Here is a 19,023-nt window from a genome sequence, read left to right on the forward strand (position 1 = left end):
AGTTTCACAATTTGAGTTGAATTACTGAAATAAACTTTTCCACGACATTCTAATTTATTGAGATGCACCTGTATTACGCTCTATTCATTATTTTTTAGAAACCTCTCACTTTTCTCCTCGATTTTAAATGTTGTTCTTGTATTAAAATTAAGTGTGGTCCACTGCTGCACACGTGCCACAGTATTGATACAGGCCCAGCTGTATCAATACTTGTATCGTCAAATCTCTGTGATGATACATCGTCGTATTGATGTATTGAACACAGCACTATTGTGTATATGTCATTGCTTGTCTTTGGGTGAACATGAACTTTGTTAGCATGTCTACGGTTTCCATTTCAATTCCTTTCAGTTGCTTAAAGTGAAAACAAAAACTGCACTCTGTCAAATAGCTTGGATTTGCTCTGTTTGAAACAAATAGCAGTAATTTTTTGCCCTGTTTGTGTCCGGCTCATTCTCTGCAGGGCACCTCATGTCAGAAAATATCCTCCACGCTGAGAGCTGGACACAGCTGTTCTTGTTTTGTTATGCTCTCGACTGTTGCACACAGCTTTTTTCTCCCATACATTTTGTACATTTCCTGTAGAAATTCTTTAATTTGTAAAAATGTGTATAGCTTTAAGCCTATTGCTAAATCTTTTAAGTAGATTTTTTTTCTTCCCTTAAAGATAGAGTTGCCTAAACTAGAGAAAACTGAAATGATTCAATTATACCTTTGTTAATACATTATTTCTGGTATTTCTCACATCAAATGCATTGCCATTGCTAAAAACAGTTGTCAGAAAACTTGGAAACGGATACTGTTGCGTTCTTCCTTAGTTTGCACTATTTATGATGTGTTAGTTGGAAGTGTTAATAGTCATTCTGTTTGTTTCCTTGGCTCTCCTCTCTCTGTGGGAAACTTTTTTCCTGCACTATTGTTTTTGTTGGCACGTCAACATAAAATGCCTGTTATTATATTAGTCATTCTTTAGACTGGCTCCTTGGTTTCAGTTCCCTTTTCCTAATTGTGGTCTGTCTTATTTTTCTCAGCTCCTAAAAACCCCACAAATCTGACCTTGATCAATTATATAAATATATATGGAAGGAAATGCAGCCAGGCTCCTAGTTTAGACTGGTTGTGTGTAGTAATGGGTAATGAGGGCAAGGCCTGCACTGATGGACAGCACTGTGAGTCCTGGTTCCACTTTACATCCACACAATTGGATGATTCTGCTGCAGAAGTTATTGCTGTTTTACATGTAGGTTGTCCTGGTTTGTTTTTACAGACTGTACTAATAACGATAGATAATTTAGATTCTTCGTCATGTGCATTGTAAATTAAAGCCTTACAAGGTAACAAAATATAAAATTAAAAAGAGTGGCACATATTTAGGCCAAAGTGGGTGAAAATAAAAATCTTTGTCACTATTTTACGTTTGTTATTGAAAAATAAGAACAAAGATACACATTACAAAAACACATACACATAAAACAAACAGTGCTTTATTATTCAGGTACAGTAGGTGTATTTAGAAGTAGCATTCAAGAAATTAACTTTTAAAAATAAAACACTTAAATACATAAATTATAAATTGATTCGTATTAAAGCAACTGTTCTTGTGTTTAGTGGTTTTTATTAACATTAAAGGGATAGTTCACCCCAAAATTAATTTACTCACTCAAGTTATTTTTTTAAACATGAATGAGTTTCTTTTTTCTGTTGAACATAAATGTTATTTAGAAGAATGTGGGTAACCAAACAGCTACTTTTTGGTTACCCATATTCTTTAAAATATCCTCTTTTGTTCAGCACAAAGAAATTAAATACAGGTTTGGGACAACACATGCTTGAGTAAATAATAACAGAAATTTCATTTTTTTCTTTAAATGACAAGCGGCACATGTTTAGTCTCCTGTGCCTTTAAGTGCTGTACGCCTCTAATATAAAGGCACGTATCAATTTTTCATGCCCAGGTTTAATTTAACTTTACACACAACCAACTGAGTCAATATGTGAACCATTTGTGTTTTGACAATATTAGCAAAAAAGATAACTTAATACATTAATCAGGCGCTGTTTTTAGTATGCCGTGCTCAGAAAAGGTGCACATCAGAACAGCACGCAAATGAAACGTTTAACTGACAAGGCTTTGAAGCACATGCAAATAATGCACTTTTGTTATTGCGAGTAAGTGCAGTGTCCTGTGAGAGTAACTCTACCGCCGAGGTAACATTTGATGTGAATGTACAGTATATTGATACGGCGGAACAAGAACTGCAACTGATAGAATGTGCGGTATAGCACGATACTACGATATTTCTTTAAAAGCAGATCGTGGGGACATTTTTATCATCCACAATCAAAAATCCTCATATCGCACACCGCACTCTGAAGTCTTTGAGTTTCCTTTTGGTCACATCAACAGTAAAGCCATTTGGAAAAATTAGTATTGTCTGCTATGCAGGGCTGGGCGATACGGCCAAAACATTCTTTTTTTTTTTTTTTAAATCAAGAAACATGTTTGTTGTCTGATAATATTAATAATAATATTACCTTTTGTCCCTTAGAAATGCACATTTGATAATAGTAATAGCTTGCTTTAGGATGCAGATGCAAATTTTTGTTCATTATCAAAATCAGTAACACATGCTATAGCTCAATCACAAAAAAATACTGTATGTTCCATAACTCCTTTCATACATTTAATTCATGTCTACATTAATAATATAGTAAAATTCGATACAAGTACCCACATTTCTGCCACAATACCATGGTGCAGTTAGTGTTACTACAGTAAATACATAGTAAATGATGGCGATTTATAGATTGAAAAACCTTCTGACTGTATTGTTGCTTACAGTGTTTCTCCTGTTTGTGAGTCATTTGTGTTCTTCTCTGAATTCAAGTGCTTCACACTGGATCTCACATCGCTGTTTAGTGCTTGCGTGACTGAGACTCATCACACACCTGCTCTAGTGAGCTCATGCTGCGCTGCCATTTAAACTTTGATCTGAGCGGAGAAATGGTCCGTGTGGCGCTGTTATCGTGGTTTCCTTCCACTTTTGGTGCATAAACATTATCGAACATTTATCGAACTCTTCATATTGTTTTATCTTTTTTAAAATGTATTGCAATAATTATCGTTATCAATTTATTGCCCAGCCCTACTGCTAAGAGAGGTAGTAATTAATTAGTTCTCCATAGCTCAAACACCACATGAAATATCAAGGAATTTTAAGATTGCCATTTGTTTTGTTTTTTTCCAGGCCTGGAAATATCATATAATGTCATGTTTTCTAGTTATGCTTAGTTAAAGCTGGTGATATGACCAAAAGTTTATATCAAAATACAGTAGTGATTTAATTTCAGAGTAACAATATATATCACAATAAAGTTAATTTTGTTTTAAATAAGGTCTTTGATATCAACATTTTTGATGCCATAGAAATGTAAAAAGTTTTTGTCAATATCACAAAAAAATAATATTAGCCTAAATTAAAGCTTTGTTAGCCCAGGGCCCCGCAAAGGCTTAACATGGCACTTTTCATGCTTAAAATCACTTTTTTTAAGACTGCAATGCTTAAAAACATGTTCAAATGCTAAGTTTTCGTGACTGTGTACCACAACAGTGTCACGTGTGCGTATAACAGCGATAGAGACAATAGTCCAAAATCTCTACCGGTTAATCATGTCTACTGGTATATCGCCCACCCCATGCTAAGTATTTATTTGGTTTTTACAGAAAGTTCTCATCCATTAATCAAGGACAACTGGAAAAGTCATGGATTGACTCGCCAAACGGTGCAGAAACGCTAATATTTTGAAATTACAAAATGACGGGGTTGAATTTTTACACACATATATATATATATATTATATATATATATATATATATATATATAGATATATATATATATATATAGATATATATAGATATATATATATATATATATATCAATCTATCTAATCTATCTATCTATCTATCTATCTCAACATCACACCACCGGTGGTAGTTGGTCCAGTTCAAGTCTCGGGCTGGCAATACCACGACTGAGGTGTCCTTGAGCAAGGCACCGAACCCCCAACTGATCCCCGGGGCGCTGCAGCACTGTAATCCTGATAATTTTTATCTACACCAGAGAGTAATTGTCTTGCATTGTCTAACTTTGTCCATCTCACTGCACAAACATGAATTAACCAGCTGTTACTCTGCCGCTGGGACTGATGAAGTGTAGAAAGTAACAGCATATATCAAATGACTAAATTATGATATTTGCTCAGGTGGATGCTAGGGTCTTATCTATCAGATTGCAACATATATCCAATTTGTTAATTAACATTAAACATAGTGTGCGTCTAATCAGAGTTAAGCAGGTCGGAGTGGTAGCCAAGGCTCACATAGTCATAGGCCACTAGTGTTAAGCCAGTCGGCGTGGTAGCCCAGGCTCACATAGCAATAGGCCACTAGTGTTAAGCCAGTCGGCATGGTAGTCCAGGCAAACATAGATAGTAATACATGTGGTTCACATGGCTCTTCGGAGCAGCAGCAGTACATATGTCTTGGCGATAGATTTGCTTTGTTGGGGGGTGTCTTGTCTTTCGTTGTCTTTTTATCTTCATATAAATGGATGCATGAATGTCCAGTGATGCAGCAGTTTATCCTTATATTTAGCAGCATGCATATACTGGCTTATATTGTATTGTGTTCCGTGCCTCCTGCTTTGTTAGGGGGTTATTCATATGTGTTACAGCTGCAGGAGCAGTATTTATTACATGCTCACAGCAGCATGTTGTGGATGTTGCTCTGTCGCAGCAGCGTAGCAGATCTATTCCGCCAAGACCAAATACATTAACATTGTCATGTACATTACCATGCCAATCCCTCTGTGAGTTGTCATGACAGAAATGGAGTTCTGGCATGAAACTCCAGATGGCACAGACAGATAATTCTAACTCACCCATACCAAAAGACAACAATATCACATGGCACAGCTGATTGGTTTTCTCCTATATCAGTAGCCAATGAGCTCACTGCTCAGTATTCAAATACCTGGCTTATGTTTGCTGTAGCAGTCTGCAGCGCACTTCAGAAACTCTCCACCTTCCCCAGCTCCACCTGTATAGATCTGCTACAAGGTGATTCATGTATGCTATAAGGTTATTCATATGTGTTATATGTGCAGGAGAAGTATTTCCTGCATGCTCACAGCAGCATGTTGTGAATGTATTGGCAGTAGCAAGTCTCAGTACTTGCTCTGCCACAGCAGCATAGCAGATCTATTCCACCAAAACCAAATACATTAACCGTCTGAAGTCGATTAACGCGTATACGCGTTTTGAGGCATTTTCTCCTGATAACCCCGAAAAGAACTTAAATTACACTTTCAGTTTTGATCGTACAGATAAGAGCAATACATCAATCGAATCTGTAAAGGATCTACTTTTTTTTTGTATACAGACATAATAACGAAAAAAACTTTGTGGACTTATAAAATAAAGATAACAAACAAGGAGTGCTGTCTGCAGCCTTTGTCTGCGCTGATCTTCATTTACAAACGCGTCATTAAAATGAACTGTAACTCAAGACATAAGAGAGATATCAATAGAAAGCCTGAAATAGTAATGTGAAAAGGGAGATGAATGAGTTCTGCAAAAGGTGGATTTGAACTTAGTTCAGTTTTATGCGCTTTACTTTATGCTACTGCTGCTATTGTAGTCTTTTGCAATGTTGTCTAAGCCTACCACACATTGGTGGGTGGAGTTAGTGTAAATAGCCTCTGCCAACAAACCGGGCTATTTGCATTTAGTGTAAATGGTCACTCCATTATATTAAATATTCATCTAATGTTTATTTCATTTAAGCTTTATTTAAATGCGAAAACTATTTTAAGTTGTTTAGATTTTAGTTAACAATAAAAACACTGCTGCCCTGCTTTTTGACTTTTTTTTTTTTTAGCTAACTATCCTTTGTAGATCCTAACAAATTCTTGTCAGCTAAGATCCAGCTAAAATGTGTTTGTGCTCTATTGAGGTGTGACTAAGGCTAAGCAACGAACTACCTGAATTGTCTTTTCCCAAACATTTTACTGGCTAATGATTAGAAGATTACGCTTGCTTGCGCTGGATCACAAATAAAGTGAACTATTGGTAGGAATGGTCAGAAATTCAATAGTTTACCTGTGCAACACTATCACTGTACAATTAGTCTCTTCTCTCCAAATGGCTGAAATCCATATATTTAAGGAAATCCGTTTAGAGCAGCAGGGTTCCGTTTAGAGATGCAAACATCTGTGCCTCACTGATTTATTGTTTTCTCTCTGCTAACCAATGCTGCATGGAGTGTCTGTTTCCATAGCAACATGGCAAGAGGTCACAGAGATTCATTATTGTACATGAAGACAGCATTGCTAACTGCGTTGTAATTAAGCCCCGGTCTGTCCTCTGTGTTTAAATTGATGTTCAATTTAATCAGGAGGGTTAATGCTGGATACTTAATACATGCCTCTCAACTATGACACCTTTTAGCTGAGAACTATTTCTTAGCGCATGACATAAAAAGAATGTTGTGAATGTAGTTCATAGCTAATGCAGTGTGACCTCAGCATCTGCTTTCCTTCTCAATTTGCTGTTGAAGATAGATAATACGCGTATGACACGAGGAATATTCAGTTTCAGAGATACAATCGACCATTTCAGTCTTGAGTCACGAGAGAGCTCAGAACACAGAGTCCAAACAAGAAGCCCTGGAGTTGTTGTTCTGTGTTTACCGCTAATGGCCTCTATCATTAGACTGAATGACCAGGTTCCTGGGCAGACACAATGATTCAATAGGGAATTTGGTTCTTGTCTGCTGTTATGTGTAGTTAAAGAACAAATTGGTTGTTCTTATTCTATCCTCATCTGATTCCAGTCATTCCATTTACTTTTAATCTTGTTCTGTGTCCAATGTTTAAACAGCATGAAGTGCAAATATTATATGTCAAACAAAGAAGGTGTGTCTGGGATTTGCCTGAAGGGGTTAATGATGTATTTTACAAAGCATGCTTTGTTCCCTGATGTAAATGTCAGTATCTGGAATTTATTTCTGGTTCTAGAAGTTACTCAATATTATGAAATTCATTATTATAATCGTATTTATATATATTTGATATATAGAACAGTATAATTCTGACATTTGTCGTCTCTACAGTGTACACTACAGTTAAAAATTTAGGGTCAGTGAGATTTTTTTTGTTTGTTTGTTTGTTTGTTTGTTTGTTTTTGAAAAAGCCTCATGTTCACCATATTACAATTTTAAATGACTGTTTTCTGTTTTTAATATGTTTTAAAATGTAATTTATTCCTGTGACATTGCTCCAGTCTTCAGTGTCACATGATCCTTCAGAAATAATTCTAAAATGCTGATTTGGTGAAAATTATGCTGCAGAATAACCATTGAAATGAACCATGGAAACTGATACTTTTTTGATTGATTTCTGTTTTGTTTGTTTTTGTAAAAGTCACTTTTGAGTCAGTTGAGTGCAAAAAAGTACTTTAAAAATATATATATTTCTTACATGTAAAGTAATCAGATATTTTAATATTTATTGTTACATGTCATTGTGTTACCAAGTAATAGGTTGGTGTGCAACAGTCATTGAAATAGCATAGGATTTGTCAAAACCACGGCACAAGCAGACACGCAAATACTTGTGTAGTGCTCCCATGTTTTATTCTCCCTCTTTCCTCATTATTTTCCTTTCACTAACTCTTTTGTCTAATAATTAACAAAGGAAACAGCAAAAAAAAAGTTTATACAATATACAGTGTCTGCACAACAATCTTACTGTTTTACAGATTTATCATTTTTAATTCATATTTTGAGTAAAATTTGTATTTTTTTTTTTTTTAGTGTGTAGTTCAGTTTTTATGAAAGCACTACAGCAAAACTTTTCCCCCTACATGAAACCAGTTAAGACAGCTGGGGACAATTAATTTACAGCGATATCGTTGACTTGATTGCAAATGATTGCACAGATACTATTTAAACTGAACTGAGATGAATGACATAACTGAATTCAATGATGAACTGCCTTTAACTGTCATTTTTCATTATTGACACACTGTTTTACTAATTAATGTTGTTCAGTTGCTTTGACACAATCTTTTTTTGTATAAAGCGCTATATAAATAAAGGTGACTTGACTTGACAGGATGTAGTGTACTTGTGCAGGGCATTCAGAAAAGCATTGTCAGATCTTTAAGTGTCCTTAAGTTTGAAGAGCTACGCTCCAGTTCTAATCAAACAGTGAGTACTATCTCCTCTTCTGCCCTAACCTTCACCTCTCAGCTCTAATGTACATGATTCATTCAGCTCATTTAAACCTGTTTACATTTTATGCTGTGACTCTTGTATACAATACATTCACAGGGCTGGGGGCATGTTTGTATGCATCTGAGTGTTTGCCTTCAATTTTAGTAAGGCAGTTGTCTGATTAGTACAAAGATCCATGACCCAACTGAGAAACGGGAGTCACTTCCTGCATATAGACGCATCAGATGTCACGTACCAGCTGATCCTCTACAGACCTTCCGGCCTGAATGGAGGCTCTGCAGCTGGGGACTGTCAATGACCTAACACATGGATTTTTCATTTTTGTTTTGCCATTTTTATTGATTGCTAGACATTAATGTCTAGATATGTTTTGTACTCATTAGATTTATCTTAATGACATGTTTTTATTCATATTCTGCCACATTATTCTCATACGAAATCCTGAAATGTCTAGTTAGCTGTCGCACCTTTATTTTTAAAAGAAAGTCCTCAGGTCTTTTGAGATATGGAGGTGGACAGCTTTTATAAATTATCTTATGTAATATTATAAGTTATCCTCAAACTGCTTTTAAAGGCTCAGTGTTTAGATCTAGTCATTAGGAAGACTGGAAAGTGGCTTGGTGTTGTTGATTGATTTATCTTAATGGTATATAGGGATATTATTCCTATCTTTAGGGATCTGTGTTTGCATGATAAAAGGAATCTTTTCTTGTAAAACTGCCTCATTCCTATGATTATATGCCTTCTGGAATCACAATCTTTAGATGATGATAATGCAGCTGCTATGCAAAGTGAATTATTGAGAAATTTGTTCTGTTTGTTCTGAATTGCTGCTTAGATTTTGTCATTTGTACTTCTAATGAGGACATCAGAGGCAAAACAACTGCACTGTCTGAACACGTTTCCCTGAATTGGAAAATTTAAAGCCAGTGGTTTTCATGCCTTGATACCATAACTATTTTTGTGACTTGCTTGAATGGGTATTGTGGGAAATCAGACTCGTGTCCCATTCACATATACAGTGATTTTACCGCTGCTGGTCAATGAGTCACTGTACTATTGGTTGCTGTGGGTGTTCCTGATGCTGAATGCCCTCATGTTACTGGTGGGCTACACAATGGGCCATAGCTTATGAAAAATCTCAAATTACCAGAAATATCATTTATTTTGTTGTTAGTTAAATTCTAATTTGACAGAATTAGTTTTTCCTAATGCTAAAAACAATTTGGTGCATGAATTGGTTTCACTTAGTATGCTTGCAAATTGTAAAATATCACAATATCACATATACATGTGGGCAGAAATGAATCCTATAGAACAGTGAAGTCACTAGTAACAGTAATATTAATTTCTCTTTTGTGTTGCCAGTGTAACACTGCAGTATCTGTCATTATCAGTAGTTGCTGTATTGCTCATTGACATAAAGTTAAACTTCTCAACTTGCATGACTGAACACGCTTGCCACTTAGTCAGAAACTCTCACATTACTGAAAATCACCAGCTCTCATTGAAAATGACATCATAGATGAAATAAAGCCATATACTGTAGTGACACTATCACTTTATTTGTTTTCCCAGCTAAGGTCTAGTATTTTTCAATTTCGTAGCTGGTTGTTGGGCTCTAGAGTCTGTTCTCTGATTAGCTACAACTTTCCCTCTTAAAAGATAAATTTGATTGACAAGGGCAAGTCTCTGTTTGGAATAAATTTGCAAGAACAGCAATTGTATGTAACTCTAGATGAACAAACACGTGGATAAATATAGTTCAAAAATCTTCAGTCCAAATTGGATGCACATTTTACATCAAGGATTATGGCAGTATAGGGTACCACAATATACCATTATGACTTGAATCTACCGAACTTTCCATACATACTCATTTTCTCTCTTTCCCTTCTTTTGCCAGTGCTGTCTTGTGAAACAAAACCATGGGGAAGCAGAACAGCAAGCTCCGCCCTGAGGTGATGCAGGACCTGCTGGAAAGCACAGACTTTACGGAGCATGAAATCCAGGAATGGTACAAGGGCTTTCTACGGGACTGTCCCAGTGGCAACCTCTCCATGGAGGAGTTTAAGAAAATCTACGGAAACTTCTTTCCTTATGGAGATGCCTCGAAGTTTGCAGAGCATGTATTCCGTACTTTTGATGCAAATGGTGATGGCACAATAGACTTTCGGGAGTTCATAATTGCACTGAGCGTCACTTCACGAGGGAAGCTGGAACAGAAGCTCAAGTGGGCGTTTAGCATGTATGATTTGGATGGAAACGGATACATCAGCAAGGCAGAAATGCTGGAGATTGTGCAGGTATGTCAGGCTTCCTAAAGCTTTTATGAATTAACCTAATATTGGCACTCTGTAAATCCTTTTCTAATCATCATAATGACTGCTGAGGTCTGAAATAGAATCAGATATCACCTCAGGAGACACAAAAGAGAACCTAACCGAGGATTGCTACCCAATTTTCACATCGCATATGTTGTTATTTCTCACTTGCGTTAACAGCAAGGATAGCTGTGGTGTTAGACGTTCAGGAAGCTCCATACTGTAAAGAGAGCCCATGTCTTATTTCTGTCTCTGATAAACAGGCTCTCATCAAAGTGCACTCCTTCACATGGTTATTTATGTTTGCTGTCATTCCAACTGGCCTAATTTATCTTTGCAGCATTACCGAGAAGAGTAATTTTAGCAACAGGTGATTTTTTTCAGATCTTGAGGCCCTTTCGAAAACCAAACCAAAAAGTTTGAAGAATTGCAACTTGTTACATCTGTACTATAAAAGTTAGGCTGTAATATACAATAAAGGAAAATGCTATACCCACTAATGATTTTTAAAATAACAATGGTTTAGTTGATGCATTTCATTAAACCAAGTATAAAAATGTAATTTAGTTCTGCTTTGGCAGGCATCAAGAATGAGGCCATAACCTCTCGTGTCTTGATTAGTGGTCGACCGATATATCGCCAAGGCCCATATATCGGCCGATATTTGACATTTTTCAAGTTTTTCTGCTTGGACGATGTGTTCGATGGTGGGACTTTTATTTTGATGGCGCTGAGAACGGCAGCGCCTGAGCGCATACAGCTCACATTTTCCCTCTTGTTTCCTGTCGTTGTTAACAGTTCTGTCTAATACGGATAGAAGTCTGTGTAATAATCAGATAGAGCGGTTAAACAAAGGAATTAATGTATACAGAAAGTATTATTACGATTGCTTTTATATTAGTAATAGAAAGGCAAACATAATAATACTTTCTTGTTTGCGGTCAGCATTAATCAAATACGCATTTATATAATTTAAACAAATCTTTGAATGACTAATGAACATTTAATATCACAAACCTTGCAAACTTAGTCGAATCTAGCTGTGAGATCTTGTGAAGTGTGCATGTGTATCCTGCATGATCACGTGTTCTCTGTGTGATGGTCGGTCCATGTGAATTGAATGCTTTAAACTTTAAACTCGTGATTTCAAATTATGCTGCACTTTATGCATTTGCTCACTGTCATATTCATGTCATTTTCACTGTGTGCTGTATGTAAAATGAGTGTTACCTCTGCTTTATTTGAAAAATATGATTCCCAATGCACACAAACTTCCCAGAATACAGAGTGCCCTTGTTGGTTAGTGTTTACTTCCTTTTTAATTATATATATTTTTTTTTAATATTTATTTATTTGTGAAAAATACTTTGTCATCTAAAGTATGTTTATCCATTGTCAAATGATTTCAAATTTCTTAAATATTAATAATAATAATAATAATAATAAAAAACTATATCGGCTATCGGACCCCTTGCTTTCCAAGATATCGGCGTCGGCTGTCAAAAAACCAGTATCGGTGGACCACTAGTCTTGATTGCTTTATTTTGATGGATGGTTTACCTCCATCCCTGGCAGGCCATGGTAAATCTAATGATGTACTGAATGATGCATCTCTTTTAATGATGGATAGCCAGATAGTGTATTAAAAAGGTACGCACTGGCTGCAGGTCTGTAATGGAGCCCATCTGTAAAGAGAAGACTCAGTAACTCTCCAGAGGAGAGCTGCACTTGACAACACGCTTTTCCTCAGATATTAATGTTATGGGAAATAAGTGTATATTCAAACCAAATATATATAAGGGAGCATAATCATTCATTCACCTCTCTTCCTGCTCATCAGATGTTTGAGAATTTTTTTTTTAATCTATTGTGGTTCTGCCCTGAGTGATGATGGTGTGACCCTTTGGAGTAAGGATGTACTATTGCTCATATTTTTAAAATGAAAATTTTGCATCCAAAAACTGATTGTTCAACAGGTTGATAGTTTTTTTTTTCTTTCTTCCCCTGACCCAACTGGGCTAGTACTTCTGTTTTTTGCTTGTTTGCTTAAAGTAGTATTTTCATTGGCTGCACCGCAAAAGAATAATTACTTTTACATAATCATAATTAGATTTTTTTCAGGTTTTCTTAACATTTTTTTTTTCTTCACTTTTCACATCAAAATCAAAATGATAAAACTAATTTAACGCAATAAATTCATAAACACTTTTGCTGAATGGCATATAAGTAGATTAAACAAAAATAAATATTAAAAAACAACAATACACATTAATTTTTTTTAAGCATGACACTAAGACTATAACAAGTCATTTTTGCAAATTCATTAAAACCATCTGAAGAAAGGAGTATGTAGATTGCATTGCATATTTTAATTTTACACTGCATACAAATTGTACAAAATCAATAGGAGGGGAGAGTAACTTAACTCTGTTAAGGCTGTAGCAGTTATATATGAGATTCCTGTGTTTTGTGATGTGGTGGAGGGATGAAGGTGTATTTTGTGATGTGAGGGAGTTTTAATAAAGGGAATCTCCTGTGTATCGTCTCCCTCAGGCGATTTACAAGATGGTATCATCAGTGATGAAGATGCCAGAGGATGAGTCCACACCTGAGAAGAGAACAGAAAAGATCTTCAGACAAATGGACACCAACCGTGACGGTAAACCCTTTTCTCCCTATATCATGAAATTACTTTAGCAGTTGTATATGAACAAGTGGTCTTTGAGGGCTGAAATCTTTGACTGAAACATTCAAGGTTAATTATTGAAGGTTAATTAGCGCTTCTCCGATGGGATGATTTGACTGTCAACTTAATAAGGTATATCATGTCTCATGTAATGTCTAATTTCTCAATCATTGTGTCAATGGGGCGAAAAATGTGTTGAATAATAAATTTTTACTCTTAAATATTAAATTGTAATATGTTTTTACATTTATATTTAGCAATAGTGTTTTTTGGCTGTGTGCATTCTTGTTAAAGTTTGTATGCTTGTTTTGTGCACTCTAGTACAACCTATTTAAATGCATCATGTCATTATAAAAGTTCTCAGATTATTGAATGATTTGAAGTGCCCTATTAGTGGTTAAACAGGGCTTAGGATAGTCTACTTCAGCATGAAGGGGTGTGCATGAAATTGCTAATCAAAAACCACACAAATGAGAGTATACAGAAAAGAGAGTGGAAAGAGTGGTCTGATTCTTTGGTCAGATGAACTTTTGCATTTCCTGCTCTCTCGTGACTAGAGTCACAAGGGACAGAGGCTGGGTGTGTGTTTGTGTATTTGTGGGATCAGATGCAGGATAATGTGTGTTCTCAGACAGATAGCCTACTTTGAGCAAAGTGAGGAAATTGAGAAACGAAACACTACAAATGCACAATTGGATCAAATTAAACCGTGCAGTCTAAGCATGGACTAAACTGAACGCTAATTATTTCTATGACTGAGAGGATCTGTTGTTGTGCCATTTCATCACTCCTCACTGGGTAACAGATTCTGTACACCAAACCAAATATCAAACATTCCTTCACCAACTCTCACTTTTGAATGCAAGGAGACGGCAGTGCCACCTGCTGCCTGATATGGAGCTTCAGTCACTGCATGTTTTTAGGGATGTCCCTATACTACAATCACATCACAAACTAAAAATACATTATGAAAATGGATATTAAAAGATTAAAGATGACATTTAACATTATTGTTATTATTATTCAATCATTAGTGTTTTTAAACTAAGTAAATGTTTAAGAACAAAGGTACTCTGAATGTCAAAACTTCTGTTAGACTATATCCTGCCCTTTTTTTAACCTGAAGACCTGTAGGCTTCTTTGATTTAATAGAAGCACTAAAATCTTTTCCATTGTTTCCATAACATTTGAACAGGTTGATTCAGTCTCTAGCACAATGAGCCGGATATCAGAAAACTAGCCATCATTTTTCTATTGTAAATAATATGATTTTCTAAGAGCCTGTGTCCTCTCTTGTTTTATTCTAGGAAAACTGTCTCTGGAGGAGTTCATCAAAGGGGCAAAGAGCGACCCGTCCATTGTGCGTCTGCTACAGTGTGACCCCAGCAGTGCAGGACAGTTCTGAGATCAGCGTCTCATGCTTCAACCTTTTATTTATTTATGGGTTTTAATTTAGTTTTTGATATAGTCGCTCCTTCCACTCGCAGGGAAATGATGGAGGGTGAGGTTTTTTTCCAGAGTAGGGCATCTGGGTCTCATCAGACTGAGCTTGGCCAGATATAGAAACACACACACACGCGCACACAGAGTTATTGGCTGCGTTATCTCTGTAGGGAGCCGCATTGGGCCTGGACGAGGCCTGTGATGGAGTGAATTAGGGTAACTAGAGCATTTATCTGAGCTCGAATCACTTCCTGATTAGAAAAGAGGTTTCATGTCACGAAGTACGAAGTCAGTTTTATTCTTATTTTCTCTGGGTATTAGATGAGGAAGTTTAAGCTTGACTAAGACAGGAATATAAGATGCACTCAGTAAAGCAACGGTTTATTCTTAATTTCTTTTTTTTTATTATTATTATCTGATGCCTGTATCAATAGTGTGTAAACACATCTGCCTTAGTGATTTACATATTTGGGTTATTTCTAACTTTATTTAGATTATGTAGTTTCTCTCAATTCATAGTTTGGCCAGCATTATTATTGGCAGATCACAGTATTATTATCCAATGGGACCAATAAATCAGGCGTGCAGATTTTCCAGTTTTATGAAACCCCACGTTGTGCTTACAATCTAAAGAGCCTTATTATTAGTGCTGGAAGCGCACATCCAATTTTGTGTGGTTTAGTTTGGTTTTAGTCGGACAGTCTAGGTTCAAAAGACATGAAATGAACTGCGTTCTCTTTTACCAGTTTTCTAATGTTTGTACTCCAGTAACTGTAGGCTTGTATATAAATCTGAAATATCAGACACGCATGCAAAACTGTACTTAGAGTTCCATCCTAGGATGCAGCGATCGGTTTTATTGACATTTTTAGCAGAAGCATGTAACCACGTTTATCTGCATTTGTGGACAGGAGAGTATTTGTGTAATGTGTATGCATGTGTTGTGTGTATGTGTTTGGTTAATATCAGTTACAGCCCTGTTTGCTCATCCTGGTTCTAGATGTTGTGATGCATCGTTTGCATTATTGCTGAACGTTTTTGTTATTGAAGAAGAACTAAAGCTTTATTGATTCAAAGCTAATATGATTTTAGAATCATGTTTATCTGCTGTACAGACAGTCTTTTACTCTGGATTGTACACAAGCATCATCAAGTTTCTGAATTGCCTAGGGGTGCTCCGATTGATCGGCTTCCGATCACAGTCGCTTTGGGATGACTGATCGGAGGTCTCTAAAAAGGCCGATCTCATAAATCCGATCTCAAGCTGATGACGCGCCTGCCATGAGAGGTTTGGCATGACATGCAGCGGCACCGTCTCAGTCTCTGTCCGGCGCGGGTGAAATAAAATTAATGCTTTATAGGTTTCATATTCTTCATTAAATAACTGATAAAGTCATTTGAAAAGGTTTCTGTGAGACATAATTTCACAAACAGCGTGAATGAATCGCCGCGCGTTCTCTTTCTCTCTCACAATGCAAATGGCTTCAAATCACTTCGTGTCTGCACTATAAGCATGCTGCACAGTCGACACAGGAATTGTCACTTGCACTATCGAGGCAGTGTCACAGCATCACTAAAGTTTATAAATTGCATTTTTTCTTTTTAATTTTTGCCAGTGTTTAAAACCATGCTCATGCGCTTTTCTGGAGACCGTGCACTCATGCACACTTGCAGCGCACACATAATAATCCCAGGTTCACATTACTCCGTTTGCAGTGCATATGTGGAGTGTATTTTTTCCGCGCTCATGTTAATGGATTAAAGCATTCACACTGCACACACGGTTGCAGTCTTGCATTGTGTTTAGGAGCGGTGCGTCTGCAGCAAGGCAGAGATCATTTCCATACCGAGTCTATTTTTGAAGCGCTGAATTAAAGTAACAGCGCATTGTTTGCAGTAAATATGAACATGCATTGGCACAAAAATGTAGTAATTACACCATAAATGCATATAATTAAAGTGTACGGTGTTTCACAACCAACACATAGGCTATAGTTTTTTGGCAAGGTTTAAAGGAAAAGGGCACTTTTAGAAAAGGCAATAATTTTACAGTTCTTTATGAACTGCAGGATTGCTTGTAATAAATATTTAAATAGAAAAGACAGTAGAGCTGACTGTTTCTGTCGATGGTAAGTTTTCATTTAGAACGTTTGTGATAACGTAAGGAAAAGTAGTTTAAATGTTTTGCTTTAGCAACTTAATATAAAATCTGAAAGTAAATGCAAAAGTAAAAAGCATTGAATAATTGATGACCGTTTGTATTAATGTACTGTGTAAAAAAAAAAAAAAAAAAAATCACAATGTTGAAAAAGCATTTTAAGTAACTGTTTGGATTTAAAATCAAAATAATGGATAAATGTTGTATTTGTGGTAAACAGCCACGGATCAGGAGCAGACTCCTGTGTGAAAGCACAGTCCGTGCTGCTTCTGTACCACAGCTGGACTACATACACGCTGCAAACAGAGTATGTGTGAACCTAACCTCACATACAGCTCACAAAATCAGGCTTGCGCTGTGCAAGCTTTTGTGCAACAATTACACGATTGTAAAAACAAACATACAGTTCATGATCAAACATTTAGATGACAAATATATATTATTGAAAAAATGGCCCCCTCCAGCCCTCAAAAAAAAAAATCCTCTGACGAGTCACCAAAGAGAGGTATTAATTTTCACAAATGAAATTCAGGCCCTGGATAAATGTCTAAAAATCTTGATTGGATCATCACTATAAATAAATCTACATGATAAAAAGATGGGTATCGGTGATCAGATCGGCAGATACTGCTTTCTGTGATCGGCCTCAAACATCCTGATCGGAGCACCCCTAGAATTGCCTTATACACACTCCAGTGTTTCTGTGGGTGAGTGATTTGTATATGGTTTTTTGTTTGTTTGGTTTTTTAATCAAGCTTAAATTGCAGTAAATTTGCTTCTGTCATCCATCTGTTGAAGAGTTGTCCTCCATGTTCTTCCCATTCACCCCTTTAACAGATTATGTAATTATGTTGACGGCCTTTCACTTAGTATATTAATCTGTCATACTGAGTTACACGCTCATTTCAAACTAACATCAAGAGTGTAAGAGGAAATAGGACCCATCGCTTTTCAAATGCCCCTTGCATTCATGCTGAATTCATACCTGTATCCATTTCACTTGTGGAACGAATTGAATTGAACAATAGGTAGAGAGCATTTATTCACAACTCCTCTAATAGTTCCCGAATCACCCTCTGCCAACTGCTTCTACTGATGTTCAGTGTTCTTGAATGTCCTTGTCAACATCAAATGCCTCACCACAGTGCATTCGGTTCTGCTATACTGTTAATGAATGTTTTTATTTTACTTGTTGAACAACTGCTGTTTTTGTAAAAATATAGAAAAAAGAAAAGTGAAAGTGGCAGATAAAAACTGATCTGTAATTTCATGTATTATGCATATTTTATGTAGTTTTTGTTTTCTTAAACATCTGACGTAACATTTCTGTATCACAGTTATATCGTGGTCAGGTGCCAAAAATATGAAAGCAGTATTGTATAAATTTATACTGTACAATTGTTATTTGTCAAACAAATTGTTTGTAATTGTTGCATTTTGTAGATTTTGTATGGTAATCTGTATTTTGTGACTGTAGACTTGAGACATAGAGATTTGTTTTGGTTATCATATTGAGCAGAAATTAAATCTTGAGAGAACAAAGCATGTTGTTGTATTGCATTCATTTACTTTTAGAACCCCCCCCCCCCCAATGGCAGCCACTGTGAGAAACTCCGTCAAATTGGGTTGAAATGTAGTAGTACCAACTTTGGCCACAAGATGTCAGCACACTTCTATGTTTGTGTTGAATTATTTGCGGTGAATTATTTGTTTGCATGCTTGGGTTCAGGCATAAAATCTGAATGAATGAAAAGCCAGTTTTTGAAGGTCCTGCCCAGCCCAGGGGCTTCTGTGAGGAAATCTTACACATGTCTGACACTCTCGGTGGTGCAGCGGGCAACTCTATATCAACGTCATTGTGGTGCTGTAAGATTAGATAGGCGGTGAAACAAATCCGAAATTTCCACTCCTACCCATCACACGAGAAGCATTCCTTAAAAGTATAACCATTGTGTAAGTAAAGCATTTAAGTGTTTTATATTTGCACTTGTACACTAAAAAAAACTGTAGCATTTACTTTGTAAAAATTTACTAGCAATTTCTGAGGCAAAATTATTTCAAAGAATAATGATCTGAAAAATAATTACAATTAATTGGCAAGTAACATTAAAATATT

The 19,023-nt window shown here is 36.2% G+C and overlaps 1 protein-coding gene across 2 annotated transcripts in view; it reads left to right on the forward strand.

Moving 5' to 3' along the window:
- Positions 1–18,449, forward strand: part of LOC109111382 (neurocalcin-delta A) — a 53,107-nt gene extending 34,658 nt beyond the window's left edge. For both annotated transcript variants that reach the window (XM_042740525.1, XM_042740526.1), the window contains 3 exons: positions 10,203–10,602; positions 13,174–13,279; positions 14,614–18,449. In XM_042740525.1, coding sequence (XP_042596459.1) covers positions 10,225–10,602; positions 13,174–13,279; positions 14,614–14,711 — 582 coding nt within the window. In that variant the 5' untranslated portion in view covers positions 10,203–10,224 and the 3' untranslated portion in view covers positions 14,712–18,449. The remainder of the gene's footprint in view (positions 1–10,202; positions 10,603–13,173; positions 13,280–14,613) is intronic.
- The last annotated feature ends 574 nt before the right edge of the window (positions 18,450–19,023 follow it).

The sequence above is a fragment of the Cyprinus carpio genome, chromosome B16 (genome assembly GCF_018340385.1).
Source record: "Cyprinus carpio isolate SPL01 chromosome B16, ASM1834038v1, whole genome shotgun sequence".
Lineage (NCBI taxonomy): Eukaryota > Metazoa > Chordata > Actinopteri > Cypriniformes > Cyprinidae > Cyprinus > Cyprinus carpio.